The 24098-nt window shown below is 38.5% G+C and overlaps 1 protein-coding gene across 1 annotated transcript in view; it reads left to right on the forward strand.

The window, feature by feature from the left end:
• NRXN3 (neurexin 3) overlaps positions 1 to 24098 on the forward strand; it is an 888791-nt gene that overhangs the window by 632658 nt on the left and 232035 nt on the right. The window contains exon 12 of the mRNA XM_057380707.1: positions 19235 to 19416. Coding sequence (XP_057236690.1) covers positions 19235 to 19416 — 182 coding nt within the window. The remainder of the gene's footprint in view (positions 1 to 19234; positions 19417 to 24098) is intronic.

Consider the following 24098-nt stretch of genomic DNA (forward strand, 5'->3'; position numbering starts at 1 on the left):
ACGGAGGAGAAAAATAGAAGTGTGGAAAGAGCTCATCTTCATTAGTGATATGGCACTGTTCCGGCAAACATTGGAGTTGATCATCTTGGAAGTCCTTTCCATCCTTTATGGTTCCATAGTCATTTTTTATTTCTTGTTGCCCTTGATATTCAGCGAATACTTTGTTTCCTTTTTTTTTTTCCCTTCCATTTTCATTACATTACTCCTAGCTGTTCCTTTTTGCTGCCATTTGGAAAGTCTATCTCCTTTTTCACTGTAGGAATCTTTGAAACACACTCCTTAGATAAGCTGCTTGTAGAGTACATAGATTTTTGGTTTTTTTTTTTTTTTCTATTTTGTCCTTCAGTCCTTTTAGATGTGCATAATTTATACTGGAGCACAAAGGGATGAGGTTAGCCAGTACTTTCATCTGTTTTTCCTTTCAAATTGCAAATAGGTTGATATATTGAGTTTAAGTTAATGYGGAAAAATACATATGTTTAAGATGTCTGTTCTTCAACATAATTGACATACATGCTGTTGTTGAMTGGCTTATTTGTACGGTGGTGACAGGCAAGATACCCCCTTACATTAGAATCCCCTTGGGCCAGTGCTGAACAAACAAATCATTAATTGTAATTCCTGTACTGGAGATACTACCCTGTAATGTCAAACTGGATGCAAATGAATTTACTAAGGAACAGAAGGGATAGCAAAGGAAAAATTGGAGGTGTGGTAATAGGGTTGGATGCCTGGAAGCAAGAAAAATTTTATTTTGGAATGCTGGATTGGTTGTCTTTTTAAAATAACTACTTTTCTTCAACTTGTGTTGCAGTAGTCTCTAGAGGGTCTAATCAATGGCCGACCTTAAGTGGTATACRTATGTAACTGGGAACTTTAGACATTTTTCTCTCTGATTAAATGCTACTTGCCTTACCCRTCATTTCATAATTCACATCTCATGGGTCTGGTTGAAGATATACATCATAGAAGAAGATCTGGAGGGGGAAATACTGCAATTATTTCCTTTTCTGCATAGAAAGGGTAGCCTGGAAGGAGAAATAACCATGAGCACAAAAATCTATGGCGCTAATGTTGCCAAAGAAATAAAACCAAGTTTTGCAGTTTAATTGAAGAAAACAACTTCTTAGCCTTTTCCATTGTAATAAAAAGAGCCGTAGCAATATGTTTGCAATAAGAAAGCATGCTGAAATGCAGTATCTTGATTTATGTATTGCTTAGTGATGGAAATCTCCACATCTGAAAGTGAGGGCTGAGCAATGACAGAAATTTATTTTCCTGTAAACTTGTTAGGCAAGATTTTGGCATGTTGTTAAAAGTTCAGGGCTGGGGGAGGGCTCTTGTGTTTTTGTTAGTTGGGTTAGCATGTGTAGTTACTGCTGTCATTAGAGTTTTATGTGAGATTTTTGGAATTTATATTTCTCCATTTTTTATGCTGGTATTTTCTTAGTATATTTATTTTGATTCCTTTTTTTCCTACAAAAATGATCCTCAGTGAAGAAAAAAAACAGTACTTTGCTACACACCAAAGAGCTTGTTTTCATCATGTTGCATATGAAAAGCTAGTGTAGTGTATCTGCAAATATGGTAGAAAATAGTTAACTATCCTAGATAGTTAATAGTTATTTGTTCTTGAGATACGAGCTCCTTTTACCAGCATCTGAGAGATCTGCCATTTACCTGAATCTTGCTGACTGAATACAGAAATGTATTGTAGACCACAGTTCTTATGATGTCTGAGCTCAGTGTGTTTCTAGTTGCTCAGTGTCTGGATTGGTCTTTCATGAGTGGACAAGTAACTCTTTTATTTTGGCTAGCATGCAGTCTCTCTGCTTTTCTCTGGAAGACGTTATGTATATCCTCTGCCTGATGTAGTTCAGCTGTAGATACAGCAGAGCAAATTAACTTGCACAGGACAGCCTTAAACTCCCTCATCACATACAGCCTAACTTGACCTAACTCAGAAGAGAGGATTGTACCTGTTTTGCATTGTTTTGTTTCTGGTCTTTTTCCACTGGATGGTCTAGCTGCTATATTAGCACTAGCCAGTCTTCAATTTCCTTTTGCTCTACCATGACAGGAACTGGTTGCTGATAGACTATGCTAATGCCAAAATAACTGGACAGAAATGTCTGTGAGTCTGCTCAACTGTGTGTGGTTTAAATCTATTTTAGCAGTGTTATATGGGGATTGCCTTGAAAAAGAAAGATCCATCCCACCTCCTCATGGAATATGTTGTCACAGAAATATATGTGAGTGCTGGAGGAAGTTTGGATACATTCTGTTAAAAGTGGAAGACTTCACTAGTAGTGACTTCAGTTTTCCAATGATTGGTTTTCCCCGGTATTTCCCCAATGCAATATGTAACAGAAGGTATTATATTTGAATATAAATTAATATGCAAGCAGATACTGCCTTGAATTGCTGCAGTGAGTAGGGTTTCTTTTCTAACTAAATGTACTCGAATTAAATCACTGACCTGAGATGAATTGCTCAGATTTACGCTTTTTGCAAGGTCAGAATGACATTCTCTWTGGCTTGTTTGTGACCTTAGTGTTCTGTTATGGCAATTATTGTCAGCTTATCAATTCAGCATTTTATGACTTATGGGAGAATCAAATGGAGAGAATAAAGGCCAGAGGCTGTTGTTTAAATATAAATAACTTTGAAGATTAGCAAAAGTGACATGGAAATGGATTGGATGTAAAAAGAAATAAATTAATGTACAAATGTGTAAAGTATTTCAAAGGCTTCCCTATATGGAAGCCACCTTTCAAAATAGCCTRTGAACCTTTGAAAAAGGAAAAGGAGCCCATGGAACAGCCTGCRCCTCTGAAACAATTGAAAGAAAATTTGTCTTGTCCTGGAACTTGCTTTCTGTTCTTTGCACACATTCCAATGTATTAGTGCTAAAGGGAAGATGTAACTGTCAGAATGACATATTGGAGGGACTTCCATGAAGAAACTGCAGCCCTCATAGGCTTTATGAATATCTTACAGCAGTGTCCTGTTACAGAAAAACCAAAAGAATTCTCTAGTAATCTTACTCTCTAGAACAAAGGAGCAGAATTAGGAGCTGGATTTGGAGCAGAATGTCTAAATCAGACGATCTGACCTATAGCTCCAAGTATACAACATGAGGGAGACCAATCAACCACAGTAAAATGGAGAAAATAGCAGATAATTGGACTGTGAGTCTAGACCCATTCCATAAGAACTAAAACACTTTTCTGGATTTGCAGGAAAATGGGGCATTATGATATATGTAGTACTGGTCATACTTGATGTGTTCATGAAATAGACAATCACATAACTCAGGACCAGGTCCTGTTCTTTGATGAACTAAGTGGAACAGGAACTTCTCTTTATGTTTTCAGGCCCTTAAATAGATGAAGGAATGCTTGCAGACCCTGAGACTGAGTTTTCACAAGGGGAGATCTATTTTTAACAGGAATCTTGAGGAGAGCATATGTGAAGAGACKAAATTCTTTCTAGGATAGAAGAAACGCTAAGATCCGAGAGGCTACATCACATTGTGGCACTTTGATCTTGAATGAACACAGTGAGGAATTGTGAGATACCTGAAGAGAAAGTAGGTGGAAAAAACAAAACCAAACAAAACAGTGAAAGTGTTATTAATGACTGGGGAAAAAAAAAAAAAAAAAAAAAAAAAAAAAAAAAAAAGCAAATGCCATATCTGCTAGAGAAATACAGAATAGTCAGCCTACAACCAATTCCAGGGAAGGTTACTGAGCAAATTTTCCTAGAAGCTACCTGCAAGCGCACAAAGGATGAAAAGCTGACTTGGAATAGCCCATGTGTATTTACTGAGGGCTAATTATGCTTGGCTAAAGCCATTGCTCTCTGCAATGAGACTGGCTTTGTGAATAACAGGGGTGCCAGAGATGTTGTTTACCCTTGCTTCTACAAAGTATTTGATATAGTCTCCTGCAGTATCCCTGTATCCCAACCTTTGAGATGTGGGTTGGGTGGGTGGGAAGTTGGCTTGACTTTTGGTTGAAAGGACTGTGCTCAGTGGCACAAAATTCATCAGGCAGCTTAATGACTAGTGATCCCCCTGAGGGGTTGATGCTGATGCCAGTATTGTTTAACGTGTGTGCTGATGACTTGGGTGATGAAACAGCATGTACTCCCAGCACGTTTGCAAATTACCAAACTGGGGACAGCCAGTGATGAGGTGCAGTTCAGAGGGAGCTCCACAGGTTGGAGAAATGGGGCCATCACAGTGAATCTTAGGGAATTTGACAAAAGAAAATGCCAAGTCATCTGGGATGAAAAATTACTATGCGAGGGGAGCAACAGGGTGTGTTCCAACTGAATGGAAAAAGGCGACTGTGTAGGAAAGGTGTTTAATCATTTGGGTTAGAATCAGCAGAGTGTCCTTGTTTGAAGAGCCAGTTTACATGGAAAAGATGCAGTCAGAATGCTTTCCCAGTTGTGAGACTGAGTACTGCATCAAGTTTGGGCTTTGCTTGATGGAAGGCCACCAAGACGATAAAGATGCTGGAAAATACAAGATAACATGACTTGTTCAACCCTAAGGGGAGAGAGGGAGGAAGAACTATTATTGTCTTTAATTACTGGACTAGGAATTTATAGATAAGACTCTTCTCAGAGATCCACAGAAACAGCATGAGAAGAAATGGGCACGAGAGGGAATAAAGTGGAAAATTGTCATTTACACAGTAGGACAGTAAAATACTGGAACTGTGTGCCAAGGAAGTTGTTAAATATCCTTTCTTTGAGAGACTCAAAACTGAACTGAAGTAGTTCCTAAGTAGTCTGCTGTTATTGACTTTGCTTTGGCTTGGGGGAGAGGGGAAACTAAATTATATCTTCCATTGTTTCTTCCAGTTATCCAATGGTTCTTTGTTTCTAAGCGTTTGAAGGGAGAAGATCCTCATGTTCCCTGTTTTCTGCGGGAATATGGAGCTGATGGAAAAGTGCTGCCAGTTCATTTTCATGCAAAGTGCTGGAGTCAGAATTTACTATTTTTCCATATTTTACTGTTTTTCTGTTGCATTCAGAAGGAGACTTACTAAAGATCAAACATAAATTATCAAAAGTTTGAATAACTAGGGTTTATAAAAATTTTGTCTTTCTATCTCACCTGCCAAAGAAGTCAGGGGGTAAATGATTTTGTGTTACTTGCATATCTCTCTAGCTGTCACCTATGCAGCTCTGTAGGATGCAAGTGCTGCAGTTTGAGGAAGAATGAGTGACCCTTAACGGAGGGCTTAAGAGGTGTTCCAGGCCTGGAGATGAAAGGATGAGGAACAAATCCTCTGTTTTATTGAAGCGTGTGAAAGGCATGAAAGAGCTAGAGATAAATCAATAGTTTGCATTTACAGTAYGGGAGAGAAAGAAAAGATAGACTGGGATTTATTTTTCCAGGTTATTTGAGAAAGATTCCCCACTCTGCCTTAGGGAGCACAGAACTGAACTTTATATAGAATTCTATGTCTTTGGCACCCTGAAAGGTGTACCCGAAAGAGAACCCTTCCCTGTGTTGTTTCCCAAAAAAATGATGTAGTAATTAAAGGCTTTATTGGGAATGCGGTTGGCAATTCTCAAGAAAGTGGTAGAGACAGAAGCAAAAATACTGAGGTTTAGTGCTTGCAGAGGTGGAGATTAATACAAGCTTGAAAATATTTATCAGTTTTAATCAAAATTTCTCAGTGGGAGAGGAGGTTAAAAGGACATGTCCTACCCATTTTTTGCTATTTCTGCAGCCTTATTAGTTTAACTTATCTTTCTAGAACTTTTTAACAATACACATTAAATACCACATGGCTCTGTCACTGCTCTTGGGAATCTCTTTTACKTGTCTGGATAGGTGTTTGGTACCTGTCACTGGGAAGGCTTAACATTGTGTGGTGATGTGGTACATCGTTATCTAATATGATTAATTTCAAAGGCAAGCAAGTTCAATTTCTCCTATTCGTTTGTGTAGGCCCCCTTCAAGAACAGAACAATTCAGGGCCTTTAGGATCCAAGTACTGTACAGAGGTGCAAAAATGTTGTGTTAAAGCATAATTTAAAATGTGTAAAATAAGATAATATCCTTCTCTGTGATGCTATTATGGATATTATTTGTAATATTTATAGAAACTTATTGCTTCTCTGCCTGAAGTCACCTAATGCTTTCAAAATGAAGTGGAGGGAAATCGCTGCTGTCATTAGATCGATGTGATCAGCCCACAGACCTTTCATTATCCTCACTTGTGTGACACATGCTATTGCTTTGTGCAGCTGAAGGCCACAGACTCAGGGCCTCTTAGGTGATGATGTATTTTAGTCAAGATTGTAACTGCTGAATTTCTCAGAATACAATAGTGCTGGAAAAACTTTTAGAGAGTGGCTGAATATCAAAGTCACAGGACTTACTRTAACCTGTCCAGAGACAAAAAGCACTGCATTTGCTAAACTGCCTCATGCAATACATGTTTGATGTGTTCATCATGGGTATAYCTTGTTCTCCCAGTGCTGTTGAGACTGTGGTGCTGTGTGCCTGTGTCACTCTGCTCTTCTGGATAAGGTCCGGGTGCTTCTTTGTCACTGAACCTCGTGGCAGGGGCTGTTGCTGTGTGTAAGTGTAAGATAGAGGCCACTGGAGGGCTGTGATATGAGGTGCATTCCAGTGAAATGACAAGACGGGACTAGGGTGGATGGCTTTTGTGGCTGAACTTCACCTTTTGCCATGAAGGAAGGGTAGTCAGGCACAGGAGATTACATGTCTCCCTTGAGTGGCATTACATTTGTAATGTAATACAATGGGATAGCAGAGGATGCCGGGAAAGAACTGATACCAAAGACAAAGCAAACTGGCTGAGGGGAACCAAGTCCCAGGTCAAGGTGAGCGAGTTATTCAGAACCACTGTGCTTTTTCTCTCCCCTGCTGACTTTCTTCAGATACAGTTGTTCTTGAATGATCACAATCAGTATATCAAAATAAACGCTTTATAGAGAAGGTAAAAGGAGTTGCTGGCAAGACTGTAAATCCTCTCATGGAACAAATGATAACTCAGCTCAAGAGCCCTTTTGTCCTGGGAGTGTGAGAAGGATATAAATTCTCTGAAAGTATCTGTCAGTCGGAATTGCTCTGCATTCATCATGCCAGCCCTCTGCATCATTCATGAATGTCATAAGACACTAAAGAATTGGCACTTCATGGTGAGAATRATTAAACAACCATTACACTTGTCTTTTACTCTGGCATGGTACTTTTAACAGATTGCCTGCATAAAGTTTGCATGTATCCATCTCTCCTTAGTGGTGGATGTCCTTTCACGGTGGCAAGAAGAAGAGGTAAGAGCAAGAGAAGCTGCATATCATTTACAGAGTAGTATGTTACTAGCTCTGGATGCTTTTTGTTTTTGCATTCTCACTATGTGACCTTGGGGAAGGCTAGAGAATTGTGGGGATGAGGAGCTTTCACAAATGCATTACTTCTCATCACTGACCTTCCAGAACTTGTGAGAGACAATGTCATATTTGAGGTGAGGTCAAAAAGCTCAGAACTCTCAGTTTCCTTCGTTGATAGACCAAAATGGGCCCCATTTAGTCATAGATAACTAGGCTGTGTCTACAATAACAATCAGCATGAGAATGGATTTTCAGAATGAAATTTACTGCTGAGAACCTGAGATCTATATTGGAGGCATTTTGCTTCTGAAGCGTTACTCTGGACTAGCTCTAGTCTGGTAGTATAGACTAATATCTTGTTAAAAACTGGATTGCATCTTCCAGTTATTTGAAAGGAGTCAAGCTTGTGTGCTGTGAGACTGCTCTGAWGAGAACCAAAGCATGGCTAGTGGTGATAGATCAAGAAGTTTATTTCAAAAGCATATTGTTAAAATGCTAATAGCCAGCAAAAGGTTGGATACCTGAAAACCTGCTTCTTTTTCCAAACTCTGCTGTTAATTTATCATTTTAGATTTGGTAAAACTTATCTTCTTAAGTCCTCATGAATACCCAGTAGCTGGTATTTCTAGCCCAACATTTTTTTTATCTCTCAAGACTGAAAAATTGGGTTTGATCTCTTACAGTGAAGACAGTAAATGGAAACTGTATTTTCTGGTTTTGATATCTACAATTAAGGAAGTGTGAATAGGTGTGTAAAGAAGAGTGAAGGATTGCCTATAGTTAAAACAAGCAAAACGTTGTAGACTCAGACAGGTCATGCAAGGTGTTATGCTACTTAAACCTGAAGTGACTAAATTAATCTGACAGAAGATCAGTTATCTTTGCAGTTTTGTTTTGCTTTGGTTTTAGTTGCTTTTGCTTGTTTTTTGGGATTTGGGGGATTATTTTGGTTGATCAGTTTCCATTGTTTTGGGTTTTTGTTCATTTGGGGTTTTTGTTTTGTTTTCATCTTTTTGCAAGGGTTAATTTATTTTAATGGAATAAAGTGTAGCTTAAGGGTAAAGACTCTAAAGATTCTTTAGAGAAGGGTTGAAGGGGCTGAGATCAATAATAGAATTTGGCCTTCATCCTGAGAGGTATTTAGGCCATTTTGTTACCATTGAGATTCTGTAAAACTGTACTGACCTAACATTGCTGTTCTTCCTCCAAACTCCAAATGAGCTCTGAACCCTGCTGTGCTTCTCCTTGCTCACAGCAGTCTCTGTGTTCAGCTCCTCTGGCACTCTGCTGTCTGGGTTTCTCAAAGGACATCCTCTCTGTGTGCTCTTTTGTCAGGAAATACCAAGAAATACGAAATCACATTCTCATGCCACGTCCTTTTGGCAGCAAAATGCAACTGAGAAATGGTTCCATCTACCTTTACTGAATTTAGTCACAGTTGTGCCTAATGGAGTAATGGAGTCTCTTTGTGGGTGGTGGATAACTTGACACCAGTAAATATATCCTGCTGCTCTGCAAGGGTCACAGTTTTCCAGGCACTTTTACCCTTTTACCTAGCAATTTTCATATTTCAGTTGTGTTTCTAGTTTCTTTTGTCTCTTCTTCTGGTGCATAGTAGTTTTAAGCCTTTTGTTTTCTATTTTGTCATCAGTACTGAGGTGGGAAGTAGCTGGGGTTTTTTTTGTAAAACTTTTTTCATACTCTGTAGTGTGTAGCAAAAAAAAAGAAAAAAAAAGCCCCAAACCTGGAGGAATTGTCCTTGTGGACTTTTTTCTAGATTGATAACTGTCATCTGGCTGCCTAAAGCTGTGAGGGCTGAATTTGATGACAACTGTTTTCTTTACTGAAAGAAATGACTGAAGGATTGAGGGTGGTGATACGATATGTGTCTGCAAGGCAAAGCTGAGAGGATAGATATAGGGACAGTTTACTGTGCCTTACAGAGCAAGAACTGGGGAGCATGTAATCTATTTAGCAAGAATGAAAAAGATKACTCTTCACACGAAAAGGTGATACTTCTTCACTCAGGCTGAAAGTGACATCAGGAAATCTCTAGTCCAAACCCCTGCTTGGAGCAAGGTCAACTGTGAGGTCAGATAAGGTTGCTTGGGGTTTTAGTCATATCTTGAAATCCTTCACACACAGACGCTCTGAAATCTCCTTGGGCAACCTGTTTTCATGTCTGTCCTTGTGAGGAGAAAGCCCTTTCCAGCCATAGAGTCAGATTCTCTCACTTCAAAGTAAGGCAGCGGCGTCCTGTTCTGCAGCTGTGCACCCTGTGAGGGGCCCACCTTTGGCTTCTCCATGACCTCCTTGCAGGTGCTGTGAGACTGCCCTTAGGTGCCCTTGAAGCTGTGTCATCTTCAAGCTAATAAAGCCCAAATCTGTTGGCATTTCCCCACCAGGCAGGCACTTCATCCACCCAACTGCCTTTGTGGCACTTCACTGAAAGTGCTCCAGTTTGTCAATCCAAAATCAGATGCATTATTCGAGATGCAGTCTAACAGCCACTGAGTAAAGGGGAATAATCACTTCATCTACTAATAGCTTARGGTCCTGTTAATAGAGTGCAAGATACTGTAGGCTGCCTCTGCTGATAGGGCCCACAGCTGGCTAATGTTTAACTTGCTACATCAATGGCAGATTTGTGTGAGTCATTGCTAAGGGTTTGTAAGTCATGATTGCAAATGCAAAACTTCTAAATGTATTCAAGGAGAGACTGGATAAGTACTTGAAAAATAGATCTCTTTGGGATTACTGTATAAACAAACCACAGTAGGCTGAGTTAATTGATGAAAAGACTCATGGTCTGAGTGCATACTTAAAGGAAATAGGATTGTTCTACTCTCAGTTTTCCCTGGGTATCCATTTAAGATCAATAGGGAAGACATGACAGTGATCTTTGTCTGACCAATCATGTTGTTATAATGGAAATTAAAGTATTACTGAAATATTTTCAGTGTTGCAATCTTTTATGTTTAAACTGGTATGCCTATGGTCATCTTGTGTCTCTTTTAGTCAGCAACTAATCCCTAAATTCCTTCTGAGATGATAAACATCCCCAACATGCCCCATGGCAAATTCATATTTGGAAAAAAACCCTCAATTTTCCTGGTATTCCAGATTTAGAGAAATCCATATTTCAAGCATAAATTATCTTGGACCTTCTAGTAGTTCTAGGAACACTCCCTTGCTCTCCTTCTTTTCCTCTTCCAATCTTTTTAATGCAGTGTAACTAATAAGAAGTAACATACTGTCTGATCCAATTGTTGGCTGATGCACACATACTGGGAGGAAAGTGACTCGTATTAATTTGCTGTCATTAAAAAAGACAAACACAGCAAGCAGGCGTGATCTGAATTGCTGCTTCTGTTTTGTGTTAGTCTTGCAGCTTTTATAGCTCCTCCTTTTTGTGTAGAAGCAGTTCCTTCATATTTTAAAGTGTGAAAGGAATTTCAGTTTCATTTCAAACCATGTCTGCTTTTTGAGATTAATATGGTGTTTAATTTCAGTCTCAGAGGGTTTGTCAAGGGAAGAGTGAGCATCCTGAAAGGAAAAAGAGTTAGTTCATGAGAAYTGTAAACACAGAAGCTTGCTTGCTGCCTTTCTTTTTTTTTCTTTTTTTCTTTTTTTTTTTTGAGGATTAGACTGGAAGCTTTGCATTTTCCAGGGATTTAAGTTTTCTTTATTCTTAGGCAATTTAAAGCTCTTGATAAATAAAAGCATGTTTCAGCAGTCATATCATAGAAAGTATTTGGTCTGCTTTTCCTTTCCCCCAGGAAGGATTCTGTAATGAAATGGTCAAGTGAGCCAGATGATAATGGTGATTAGATCCTTTCTAATATTTTCAACCCCCATGTCCTTTTCTTTTTAATCAAACAGGTGTTTGTATCAATAGACCTTTTAAACTCAGGATGTGGAAAACATGGGAACTGTGMCAGGGAAAATCTTTAGGTGAAGGAGGAGGCAGACTTCCCATCCTGATTGACGGTGCTTGGTTTTGATGAGACTTCCATTTCTTGATGTGTGTGATTGAGTAACAGTAATTCAGAAGAYGTCCCTGATGTATCCTGATATTGCAGATCATTCATATAATGTAAGGACATTGGTATGTGTGCTTCAATGCAGGGGATGTGTCGATGTCTGGATTGGTTCTGATTCCTCAGATACAGTTAATTCTTTTGTGTAAGAACTATTTTAGTTTGGTGTGATATGTAGTGGAATAGGAAGAAGAGGAGTAAAAGAAAGATTAGGATAACAATGTAATTGAAGTTTAGGATTGAAGGCAAGTAGAGCATGGCGTATAAATGGAGAAGTAAGAACAGCTGTTGTGAAGACTGGTGCCTTGGTAAATATGAAAGGGCAAAAGGAATGAGAYAATTCTTTCTTGTTCTCGTTATAATTCTCCATTCTGAATTTGTTTCATAATGGTAGCTGGAAATGCTATCATGCATCTAACATAGCTGTGAGGCACTGAAGGTATATGATGCTGAATGCAGTGCATTTAGTGGACAAGACTCACAGGAGTAACTTTGCAGAAGTTGACAAATGCAAACACCTTTTAGGTAATCTCCAGGCAATATAGATGTTTCAGCACACCTTGAATTGACCCAGTTGAAGTGATTTCAAGTAATGAAGAGTCAGCTAAATCATTTTTGGGAGTATATTGCAAAGCTAGGTGGAAACAACCTATTTTTATMATTATTGTTGTTCTTAATGCATGTGGACATTGTTTCGTTTCTTTGGCTGTCCTCAAAAAGTTCTTCTATCATTCATTCAGTCTTTTTACTCCTAAAAATTATTTAATGGAAATTTGGAGTTGCACAGCATGTGTAGTCTATTTGATGTGGCCAAAATGAGTTAAGTATTAAAAACAACTGTCAGAAGCTTCATTTTTTACTTAGAAAATGTGCATCCTTTTGGCAGTGTACAGGTTTCAACTGATGTTTTATTGTTTGCATTGCGATATGATAAATGTTTGGGGAGCAGTAAATAGATGTCATTTGAAAGTTGTGGTTCTCTTTTGTGGTTTGTGCAATATGTATTGTTTGCTTTAAATCCCCTTTAGAGCTGGTGGTCAAAGCATGTTTTTTTTTCTCAAGAGTGTAGCAAGCATAAATTAATAAGATGCTGAGCTGTCTGGCCAAGTAAAGGCCTGAGGAGCTGCACTACAGTTGTTTCTTTGACTGGAAACAGCGTGGTCAAATATAGAGTCTACTTTAAGCTGCAAACAAATGGCCAAGAACTTTAATTTTGGTGGTACTTAGCAAATCAATCTGATCAGATTTCTGACAAAACTTTCAGTCTATTTTATTAGAGTTTTCTATTAGAACAGAAATTTATCTTAGCAGCTCTTTCTTGTTGCTTTTTTCATCTCCACTTGTGAGTCTGGAATAGCTCTTAATATACCATGTTTTTGGAACTGCTTTTTTATTGTGTGACCAAATTATGATGCCTCCTGCAGCAGCAAATTTTGTCTCCTTAGTTTCTGCAGATGTACRCCTGATCTTTTCTCACTTGCTCTCATGCCAGTATTCTAACCTGCATTCCTTTTACATGCCTTTACTGATGATGGAAATAGTAAATGAACTGCTTAGTCCAGTACAGTAAGATAAGGGTCACCATTACTTCTTTTAAATGTAAATATGGAAAACGTTCTACCTTTTCTTATTGAGATTTTGTGAGAATTTTTGAATGCCTAGTGAATATAGTAAGTATAAACTATCAGGTCTCGAATATTTAGTTATGCCTTCAGAGGGCTGATGATTAAAGGGCTGCTAATTACAAGTGTTACCCAGGTTTCCTTTCTGATGTGAAATGGTTCTTGATTTGCTCATGTAACCTGGGGTCATGTACAACGTGTTACTGATTTTATCCTCTGACAACATTGTGTCTTGAAAATTACCTAATTTCACTTTCCTGCCAAGAAAGAAGACCGAAATTCTATCATCATGAATTTTCCTGTAGTTGAACTGATAGATTCTTGTTCAATAGCAGAAGGTTATGATTATTAATAAACATGTTAGGACCTTTACACCAGCATATGAAATAYCCTAAATGACTCACCTGAACTACTGGACTAAGCAGAATATAATGTCCAAGAAGTTTCCTCTCCCTTTGTAAAAATATCAATACTCGTTGTGATTTAGAAATGGTATTCCACAATTTAGTGTATGGTATTCTATACCACCTATGTTACGCACAAATCCTGCATCTTCCAGCTATGTCCATAGATCAACACAAGCACAGCTATTATTTCCGTAGTCTATGGCCGTCCCTCCAAGATGTCTTTTGAGTTCATTTAATCCATTGGGTTCTATCCATCCTGGATGTGTTCCAGGGTAGGAGGGCTGCTGTGCTGTTGGCTGGTTGTCAGCTGTATCCCGAGCTCACAACTACTTTAACTGAAGCAGTCCATCCTCTTTGTCCGTGGTACTTATGGCCTACAGTGGCAATGTCGTTGAGCAGCCAGTATTGTACAATTCAACATTAGTCTCTTCTCACCCATTCCCTTGAGGTACACATTGTGCTTCCCTGTTCCTCTGCATTGCCCACCAAGTGCATCCAGGTCCCTGAGCAAAAACAATCTCACAGGTGGATTTGCCTTTGCTTGAGGCAGGACTAATGCAGACTGTCTTCTCTGGTACCTTTATCATGTGTACCACAGAGACTTTATCTCCTGCTGGTATGTGCAGGTTATGATTGGGTGGGGCCAGCTCGAATGGTAGAGCTTCTGGTGTTAACTAAACAGGTGGCCTTCACTAAATGTGCATCTCAATGTTTTAAAGTCCCACCACCCATTGTTTTCTATGTGATTTTTAGCAGTCCATTGTACTGTTCATTTTCCCCAGAGGCTGGTGAAGGTTGGGGATTATGATGCAYCCACTCAATACTGTGCTCCCTGGCCCAGGTGTCTGCAAGGTTATTTCTGAATTGAGTCCTGTTGCCTGACTCTCAATTCTTTCTGGGTGCAGTGCCTCTGCAGGACTTGCTTTTCAAGGCCCAAGACAGTGACCYAGTCAGTGCTGTGAGGCACAGGGTGTATCTCCAGGGCTCACCTCTAGAGGTGCCATAGCATTCTCCTTTCAAATTTTCTGTCACTTTTTCAGGGTTTGTAGTTGTTCAGGGGTGAACTTCCAMATTGCTGAAGCAGAAAAGTCCTTCAAAAGCTGGCCCATGCCCTCCAACATTCCATGCCACTCATGACTATCCACCCTTGGGGGAGATTTCTGAGATGTAGTCAAGTAATTACTGTAGCTTTTGAATTGGCCTGGATTCTTCATAAGTTGCATCCTAAAGGTACTTTCTGGTTGGAAAAMTATGGACTGTAAAAAAAAGAAAATGTGTGGCACTAGTGGCTGCAGTTAACCCTTCAATGTATAAACCTTGTAATGACTACCAAATGTCACATTTTCTTGGCCACAGAGAAATGAGTGTGTGTGCTGTGCTGCAGCTGAGGCAAACCAGGTTATTTGATGCCTTAGTGGATGCAAATAGAGAATTTGCAATCAATTATTTAATGTGGGGAAATTCACAGGAGTGCAGGGCACAGAAGTTATAATTTGTGCAGATGTAATAGACTTTTTTTCTACTACTCTACTTTTACTTTACTGCTTCACTTTTCTACTTTACTTCACTGCAGTTGTACTGTTCTGATTGAAGGAAACTTCTTCAGGAGAGRTTTTTGAAGTCATTGGGTAGCGATGAGTTAAAATGACAGGTGATGGTGCCAACTTAAACTAACTGTTTCTTAGAGCACCTCAATTGTAGGCTTTATTTGCTGTGGCTTTGGTTATAACTTTTCTGTTACGAGTTTTCCAGGAGGAGTCTTTGCCTCAAACTATTCTGTTTTGACTGAAGATGAATAATCTAACAGCTCTATTCATGAATATAAAAAGTAATTACATAATTTACCTGAGCTAGATAAGCAGACTGCATTGTCACATATGTTGTAACGTACCCATCTTTGATGTTTAAATCTCTAAACACCAATGATATAAGTTACAAGTTACGTAATTTCTGGGAGAAGTCAACTGCCAGTCTGCCACACTAAGTTTTGGGAGTTTATAAGTTTTGTGTATGCTAAACATGTAATGGTGTCCTAGTAGCTTAAATCTGTAGGGAATGTTTCCTCACTTTATATTTCTTCAGTTCTCTGAACTCCCAGTGCTGACCAAACTGTATGTAACATGTAGAGTAGCTGAAAATATTCTGCTTCCATTTGTTTTTATGTGTTGGTCCTGTATATCTGGCCCAGGGCACTGTGAGAAGTGAATTTGCTCACAAAACTGACTGGGGAATTAATGTTTTGTGTTCATATCCTTGATTTTTAAATTTTTCTTCTTATTGTTTTGCATGGTATAGGTTGAAATTAGTGTTGTATAGTTGAAGTGGTGAAACACTGTAACARTAGTACATTGTAAAACAATGAAATTAATCAGTCTTCAGACTTTTCCATTGTTAGGACACGGTGTCGTATTTATTAAAGGAGTTACATAAATTAACCTTGAACAGTGAGGAAAAACTAAATATAAAGTGGCTTCTCATTAAGAATGTAGCATCTAYTGTCTGTCTTGAATAGAAAGTGTCTTGGAAAAAATATGTGATCTTGTCTGATAAAGAGGTTTGTAACAGAGCTTAGGTACAAGATCTCAAGATGAACAGACTTGCATATMATCAGCTTTTTTTAATCTAAATTATTTGGTTAATTATTTTACAATTCTCTGCAACACAACAAAGAAAGGACACTTGTTGATTTAAGATCAGGAGGGACTGCTGGAGGTAAACTGGTCTCACCAGCTCACTCACACCAGGTTAAAGCAAGACTGATCAGATAAGTTGTTCAGGCCTTGTCAAGTTCTGGTGAAACTGGAATATCCTTTCCTAAAGTCCAGGGTTATAATTTGTTTGTGTTGTTGAATTCTCTTGAACTTTTGAGCTCTGTAAACTCATGGTTCCTGACGTCAAATAGCAGTATTTAAGTCAAGGGTATTTGCATTGTGTCATTGTGTGGTTGGGGGTTTTTTGTTTTTTGTTTTTTTTTTTTTTTTTTCTTTTTATGTGATTTCAGTGTGGTACTACCTCTTGTAAGACTTCTACTTTTACTTGATGCACCTTTCAGACTGTAATGATTATTTTGTTCATAATTTGGGAAAAAAATGATACTGGCACAATGTTAATACGCATCTCTTTCCAAACACCTCAGTGGATGTCCTGTACATCCTCAAAAAGTTGATGAAGGGACACTGATGTATCCAACAAATTGCTGTACATTCAACTACACACAGATGAAGCAAAAGGCCCATCTCTCATTATGCAGATATTTCTGACCTGGAAAATAAAGAAACTACTGGTCATCATTACAGGTCTGTTTGGGTTAGTACTGCTCTGTTGTTGCATCTGAATTCTATTTGTTTCAAGAACTCACTGCCTTGCCAGAGTATGACTGCAAAATTCATCACAGTAAAGCCCTGCCAAATTTAAGGTAAAGCAGGACAGTTGACATTTCCAGTTGGACGGGAGCTTTAGATGTCTTTGTGAAGCATWATGTGAAGCATTGTGGAGCCATCTTGCAGAAAACTGAAATAAGACCCAACAGAGGCAGTTTTATACCGTGTTATCTCTTAGTGTATCAGCTCCTTACCTTAGGAATCTTTGGTACCTCAATGCCAAAGTACTGAATACTGTCAGGTTAGGCTTAGAGGCAAAATCTGTGCTCCGTGAGGAGAAAATAAGATCTCTTTAAGCATTTAAGTCTCATGAAAGGCCTATGAGGACATGTTTGGTTCTAATTGGCTCTCATTGGAGGACTGACATGGTCTACCTGCAGCCAAATGACTCTTACAGAGGCAAAGTAATCTGACTCCTTAAATAGAGCTCACCTCCAAGCTTGTCTTTGCTGCTGAAGGGCCTGATAACCAGTACAATGAAAAGGAGGAGAACTTTCARTTCAAATGAGAGTAATTTTGGAAAGTGGGTTTTAATTTGTGAAGCCATTKACAATCAGTAAATCTTGTTTTGCTTACCACATTGCTGTGCCTTGTTTTAGTCTGCAGTGCAAATACACACAGAAGTTATAGAACAAACTGATAAACTGAAGGAGTATATTTGTAGTGTAATTTTAGGGGGGCTGTTGTTATACCTGTGCATGGGGTGAGGACACCGATAACTCACTGTCTGGTCATCTCCAATAGTCTGACCATAAGGTTCTGGATAAAGTTGGGGACGTGTTTAAACAAAAGTACAAACAAAACCCCTTTCTACACATCTTGCAATAGTCACGCACGCTCTATCTGGAATTTTAAGCCTCATCAGGAGAGTATAAAATTATGCTTTCTGAAACTGAAATAATATATGTGCAGAGTTCCAGAATGCCAGAATGTACTCTTTTGTTAACTCAGAATTATGAGTGAAATTTCCTATGTTACCCTGATTTCAGACACATTTGTCTGAATTTACTGAGGGCATGTTCTGTTGGATGTGCACAGGCCTGAAAGGGAAGAAGGAAACATGATTCATTTTCACTTTGTCATAGACTCAGCCATTCACAAATCATTTCATTCTTCTGTGGCTGAGTTTTTGATGTCTGTTTTGGTAATGTGTTCCGAGATGTCTAGAGGAGGCCTCCTTAGCAAGGGAGAAATGTGTCAATTATTTCTACTAATGTGYAGTGTTTATTTGGAATTCAGGTTATAAAGAGCTTTAGCAAAGCTGCAGCTTTGTAGGCAAGTGTAGAAATTACCCATATATGATCCCATCTGTTTCTGTATCTAACTGCAATTACTCTGTACAGGGTTGTGTGATACATGTTGCTGATTGGTGTAGTGCAAAAAAAAAAAAAAATCATCAGTTGTAGTTTCACTCAGATTAGAAAAGGTACCCAGTAATTGCATGTACTTTCTACATATATTTTATCCTTGTTGCAGTGACAGAAGCTGGTTATTTTTGCTTCCTATTCTGTACCCATTGTAATAGTGCTCAGAAAAATGAGGTGCAGTAGTGGCTGAAGCATGGAGAAGTGTTGTTCCTGGTCTGCTTGTAGATTTGGACAAGACAGGAATTTTAGCTATATTTTCCAAGAAGTTCAGGGGCTGATTTTATAACTGCTGAGTTATGAAATCCTGCTCCTAACTCGGAGTGTTGGGTACAAGTCAGTGTGAACTCCAAACGCTTTCGCTTCTCAGCTTCCTCATCTGCGACAATAATTCCTCACTTGTATATCTGTCTTCCTCAGCTCAGATGGCCCTCATGAATGTGGGAGGACAGTGTTCAGCATGGGAGAGGTTTGGTGTTGTCCTTAAAAACAAGGGCAGGGAACAAATTCCCAGTCTCAGTGGTGACGAGACAAACGGTGCTGGAAATGTGTGGACTAGATCTCCAAAAATCTTTGAAGTGTTGAGAAAAGTATAGTCTCCTATTATGTGTGAATAGTCTTTAGCTGAAGGCAAGTCCAGCCTCAAGAAGTAGCAAATATTTCCTTTGAATCCTCTTATAAACTTGAATCCTATGCTTTTGAAATTGGAGTGGCTTGTGGTTTTTTTCCCCCTGAGCAGCAGTGTGCTCTCCAGCATTGTCTGGGGTATTAGCACTAATGAAATAATTCATTCTTGATAAGCTGTCTGGATAATTCTTGATAAACTCTTCACCGACCTTTGTCTTAAATGCTGCTTGTTGTTATTTAGGAATTAATAATGTACTTCAYCAAGCCTGGCCAGCAGGACTGATTTCACCCCTGTAACTAATGAAAGCATGTGCTTGCTTAAGTTGGTCCTCTTGGAAGTAATAGCAATATGACTAGAGTTGGCAAATAAGTTGCTAATRCGTTTCTGTTTGGCTTTGTGTCTTGCAGCTGGTGCCACATATATTTTTGGGAAGAGTGGAGGTCTCATCCTGTACACCTGGCCAGCTAAYGACAGACCAAGCACAAGGACAGACCGTCTTGCTGTGGGCTTCAGCACAACAGTGAAGGATGGCATTCTTGTCCGGATTGATAGTGCCCCTGGGCTTGGTGATTTTCTGCAGCTGCACATAGTGAGTACAGACAGGCCCATGTCTCTCCCAGACCTGGGTTTCTCTTAACATTTGAAGAAAACTGTTGCTCTAAAATACCATGTGTCATATTCTTTACTTTCTCTGTCTTCAGCACTCATCAGATTAAACTACCTATAGTAGTTCTTTAGGGTTTTGTAGAGTTGCAGAATGGGATGCACAGGGAGTTAAGTCTTGATGCTGAAAGAAATTTGGGAGGAAGTTAAACAAAACAAAACTCAGAAGCCTTGTGTGATTCAACAGTAGGATTTATTCARAAAGTGAAGAAACATTTTGCATCAGTGGTAATCTGCGGAAGCATATGCACAGTCCTGAGTACAGCTGAATTTATGGTGAGGTATTACTATTCTTGGAAGGCAAAGAATAAAAGSGAGTGATAGGGTGTTGGCTTTTTCCTCACGGAGAGAGTTAAGTGAGAACTGAACAGATCCTCTAGATGATGTAGCTGATGCTTGCTTTAGCAGGATAGTTCAAAAGAATAAGGATTTGATGTTAGCACAACATGGCTTTGCAAGAAAAAATAGACTTTTTTGTGAAAGCTTGAGTGAAGGTGGCTTTAGGAGAGTTGAACTGAGAAAATGAGAACACTAGAACYGGAAACTCTTGGAGTTTGTTACTTTATGTGATTTGGGAGGAGACGAGGTTGTTTGCTTTCTTTTCCTTTGGCAAATAGCCACGAGGTTTACTAGAGGTAGAGGCTGGTGATGGTACTTGATGTTCAGATTATTTGTAATGCATTGTGCATTAATTCATAGTGGAAGGGAAATTRGGCCACTTGCAAATTTTGAATGGTCTGGGGAGTTGCTGACATTTCATGGAATCTTTAAGGTACAAGTAAACAGGAGGAAGCCAGGGGCCAAAACAGATCTGATGTGAATGACAAAGGGCCGTAACCTGCTGCAGGTGTTTGCCATGTTCAGAATCAGGTCAGAGCACTGGGTATATTACAGGGTGGTTCTGAAAAAGCCAGAAATGACATTCTACTACTCATTGCCAGCATTTTGAGTGGATCTTTGGGTTTTTGTGTTGAATCCTGTTGTAAAATTTGGATTAATTGGAATGGGATAGATATGGCTTGAGCTATTAGACTGTCACCAATTCTGTTTTTTCTCTTTTGTGATATAACCAAATATTTAGTTTGTGTTTTTCACTGGAATGAAAATGAGATCAAATCCTGGCATTTTTAAAATATAAACCCAGTATTTCTTCTTTTCTTAAAAACAAAACAAAAAGACCCCCAGAAAACTGAAAGTGAGCAGTGCTAAGCCTAATTGTTTGGAACTTTGTGACTCAAATTAAGCAAAAGACTGGTTATGTCTGGGCAAGGCAATGTGTATTCTTTAGATGTTATAACATAACATGTAAAATGCTATCCATTAACTGGAAAACAGTAATTTGGCATGTGAGGAGAGGCATAGAGATATGAATTTGTTAAAGTTGTAGCAAAAGTCTAAGATGGGATCATGTTGCTCTGGATGCCTAATGAGATGTTATACAGAAAATAGAAGTAAGGCTCTTCTTTGTGGTAGTCAGCAGAAGGAAGAGGGAACCTGGACACAATACCAAAAAAAAAAAAAATTTTTAGTTCTGCATTAAGGTAAGAACTTGAACAAGGAATTTTTCAGCATTAATGATGAAGGCACGTGATTTTTCTTATATCTTAGTCCGAAACATATACCTTTATCTACCCTTAGTTGTACATTTTCAGATTTTTTTTTAATTGTAACAAATTTTGCTGCATTGACTGAAACAAAAAAAAAACAAACAAACAAAAAAAAAACCACCTGAGATGTAAGCATCCATTAAAAAAAAAAAACAAACAACCCATAATGACTAAAGAAAACCATTGCTTTCTCTTTCGTCAGTTTTGGAAAAGAAAATAATAAAAGCTTTTTGTCTTGTTACCCATATGGTTTTTTTTTCAAACTATTCTGTACAGCATGGTGCTAGTTTCAGATTATTTCAGATATCTAAATAAAACCTACTAATTTGGGTTGATATTATTGTTAAAAGTTCTGTTGAGTGCTTCCTGTGTAGATTGGCCAATTTTGTCCCTGAAGGTGTTCACTAGCAGTAAATATAGAACTAGTTCAGCTTTAATTTCTCTTGTTCTTTTGTGGTCAGGATGGATTAAGAGGATTTGCCAGTCATTCATGAGGAGCAAAGGCATGCTGCTGTGCTCTTCTGGGTATGGTATTACTGTTCATCATGTATATCACTGACTCTACCTGACTGTTCAAATAAATAATGTGGTCTGGGACTCATGCTGTTACATGCAATAGAAAAGTTGAAGAGGAACTTTTAAAGTGTTATCGACTTCTTGAATGTCTSTAAGACTTTGTAATCTCTGTTTTATGGTTCAAAGTAATAGAAGTGAGCTTACATCAGGATTATTTTGGAAAAAATTGAAATCTGAAGTCAAAGGTACATCTTGAAATGACACTTAAAATGCGAGACCTTTTAGAGTCTCATCAAATTGCAAACTTTCCAGGAGACCAAGATCTTCTGTAACTAAAAACCACCACATACTTGTGCTGTCATAATCATATGACACATGTCCATCTTTTCTTCAAAACCTTCCATTAGGCCATTTTCAATTGTCAAGAGAAATAAAGTGGCATGAGTCAAATTGTAATTGAAATGTGAGATAAATAGATTTTTAAATCAGAGCTATGAAAACAGATTAAATTGATAATAAAATAAACTTTTAAAACCCAAATACTTAAACCATARAGCAAATTATAGGAGAAAGAGAAAACATTAATTTTAATGTAACTTATTTTATATATATTTAGCAACTTGACTTTTTCAGATGCAATTACATTTAATAATTACAGTAATAAGAAAAGTGACAGACATTTTCCTGGGTTGATATTGGGGATACTTCTTTTCCTGAAGCCTTTTTAGATATTCCATTCACAGATGACTTTGGATGCTATTTCCTGGATTCTGACCTCCTCACACTTCCCTGGGTGTTCTTTGGTGATAACAGGTGACAAAAGCCACCTGATGATCACTGTTTTCTGATGTGCATCACTTAAGTAAAATCTAATCCAGAAGTAATAGTATTGGCCATGGTTTATCAAGGTTGGATTCTGTTTTAAAGATTGTAAAAGTTGCTTATACYCTTCTAAAGAGACTTTTTAATATTCTGCCTGCTTTTTAAATATCATATATGTTCTGGAGTGTCTATTGTAATCACTTTCCATTTGTAAGATTTGAAGTGAAAGAAGATACTTTATTTTGAAGTTACATATTTTCCTATTTAATTTACAGTTTTTCTGTTAGAATTCATTTTCTAATTATGAGTCTTTCGGATATTGTGGAAATTTATTGACTAAGGTGTCTGTTTCATATGGCAAAAAAATACAGCTGCTGAAACTATTTTCTGTCTCGACTTAAAATGAAGTATGAAGTAGCAGCCCTGCAAAAATGGATAGCATATCATCCAGATCGATGTTGCATTTGAAGCATGAGGTGTTTGTGTAAACAGACTGTAGCACATGGAATGAGAGTTTTGCTGGAGTGTCAGATCCCTCCCTATGATTTTTTTKTTTGTTTGTTTTCCAAAACCCAAGACCTTTATCTTGGAATATTGTCTTCCACAATGGATACTTAACTCAGGTTGCATTCTATTTAAGATAATTGTGACTGGCAAGCTAGTCCTCCTTTAAGATGTGACATATATGTACTGCAGTACCTTACMAAGTGTCCCACCTTCCCTTTCTGCAGTGGAGTAGGTTTCTGCTAAGCTGTGTAGGACAGATAGAGTGCTGGCACCACAAGGGTTGGGGTGGCAGGGCTGTTCCCTAGCAGCAGTGGATAASTCAGGAGACTATTCCAAGCACTGAGCTATTGCATGACAAACAGGTTCTGAGTGTCTTACAGAGCTCATCACAAGTAATTATTTGTGTTATTAAATGCAAATTGCAAGTCACATCTTCTTTTTTCCTYAGAATGATAGTCATCTTCAGCCAAGGCTGTCACCTTAATGGCACACCATTTCTTTATGTTGATCACAAGAATTGGAGATGGCAAAATTACCCTAAAAGCTAATTTGTAAGATAAGAGACAAACCTTTATAAATTCAGAAGTCTGTGAATGCGCCAGCATCGGGATTTGGAAGGAAGCCCAGCTGGGACAGCTGACCCAAACAGACCATAGTGACATTCCATACTATAAGATAATGTGTGGCAAAARATGCAGGGAAAGGAAGGGTAAGAGGGGATGCTAATGGTTTATGGCCTATGTCTTTCCAAGGAAATTATGTATGTTGAAGCCCTGCTTACAAGTGGCTCAATATCTGCCTGCAAATGGGAAGTAGTATGGCTTGGCTTAACTTACTAAACTGTCTTTATCTCCATCCCCAAGTTCTCTTACTTTTGCTCTTCAATTTTCTCTCCATCCTCGCTGGGGAGGAGGAAGTGAATGGGCAGCTTGGGGGGTGCTTAGTTACTAGGYGGGGTCAACCCGTCATGCACAGTCTTGACCTGAAAGATGGCCTCTGTTCCTCACCGTGTGCTTTGAAAATAATGAATTTAATACAGGCTACTATATGCAGATCATCTTCCCAAAAAATGAACTATAATATAGCTGCTTTCCCTTCATCTATGTTTATAGAATTAAAAATCTCCTGTAGCAAATATATATGATTTCAGGGCTGT

Source organism: Malurus melanocephalus, unplaced genomic scaffold (assembly GCF_030028575.1).
Source record: "Malurus melanocephalus ecotype Western Australia unplaced genomic scaffold, MMel_1.1 scaffold_0, whole genome shotgun sequence".
Classification (NCBI taxonomy): domain Eukaryota; kingdom Metazoa; phylum Chordata; class Aves; order Passeriformes; family Maluridae; genus Malurus; species Malurus melanocephalus.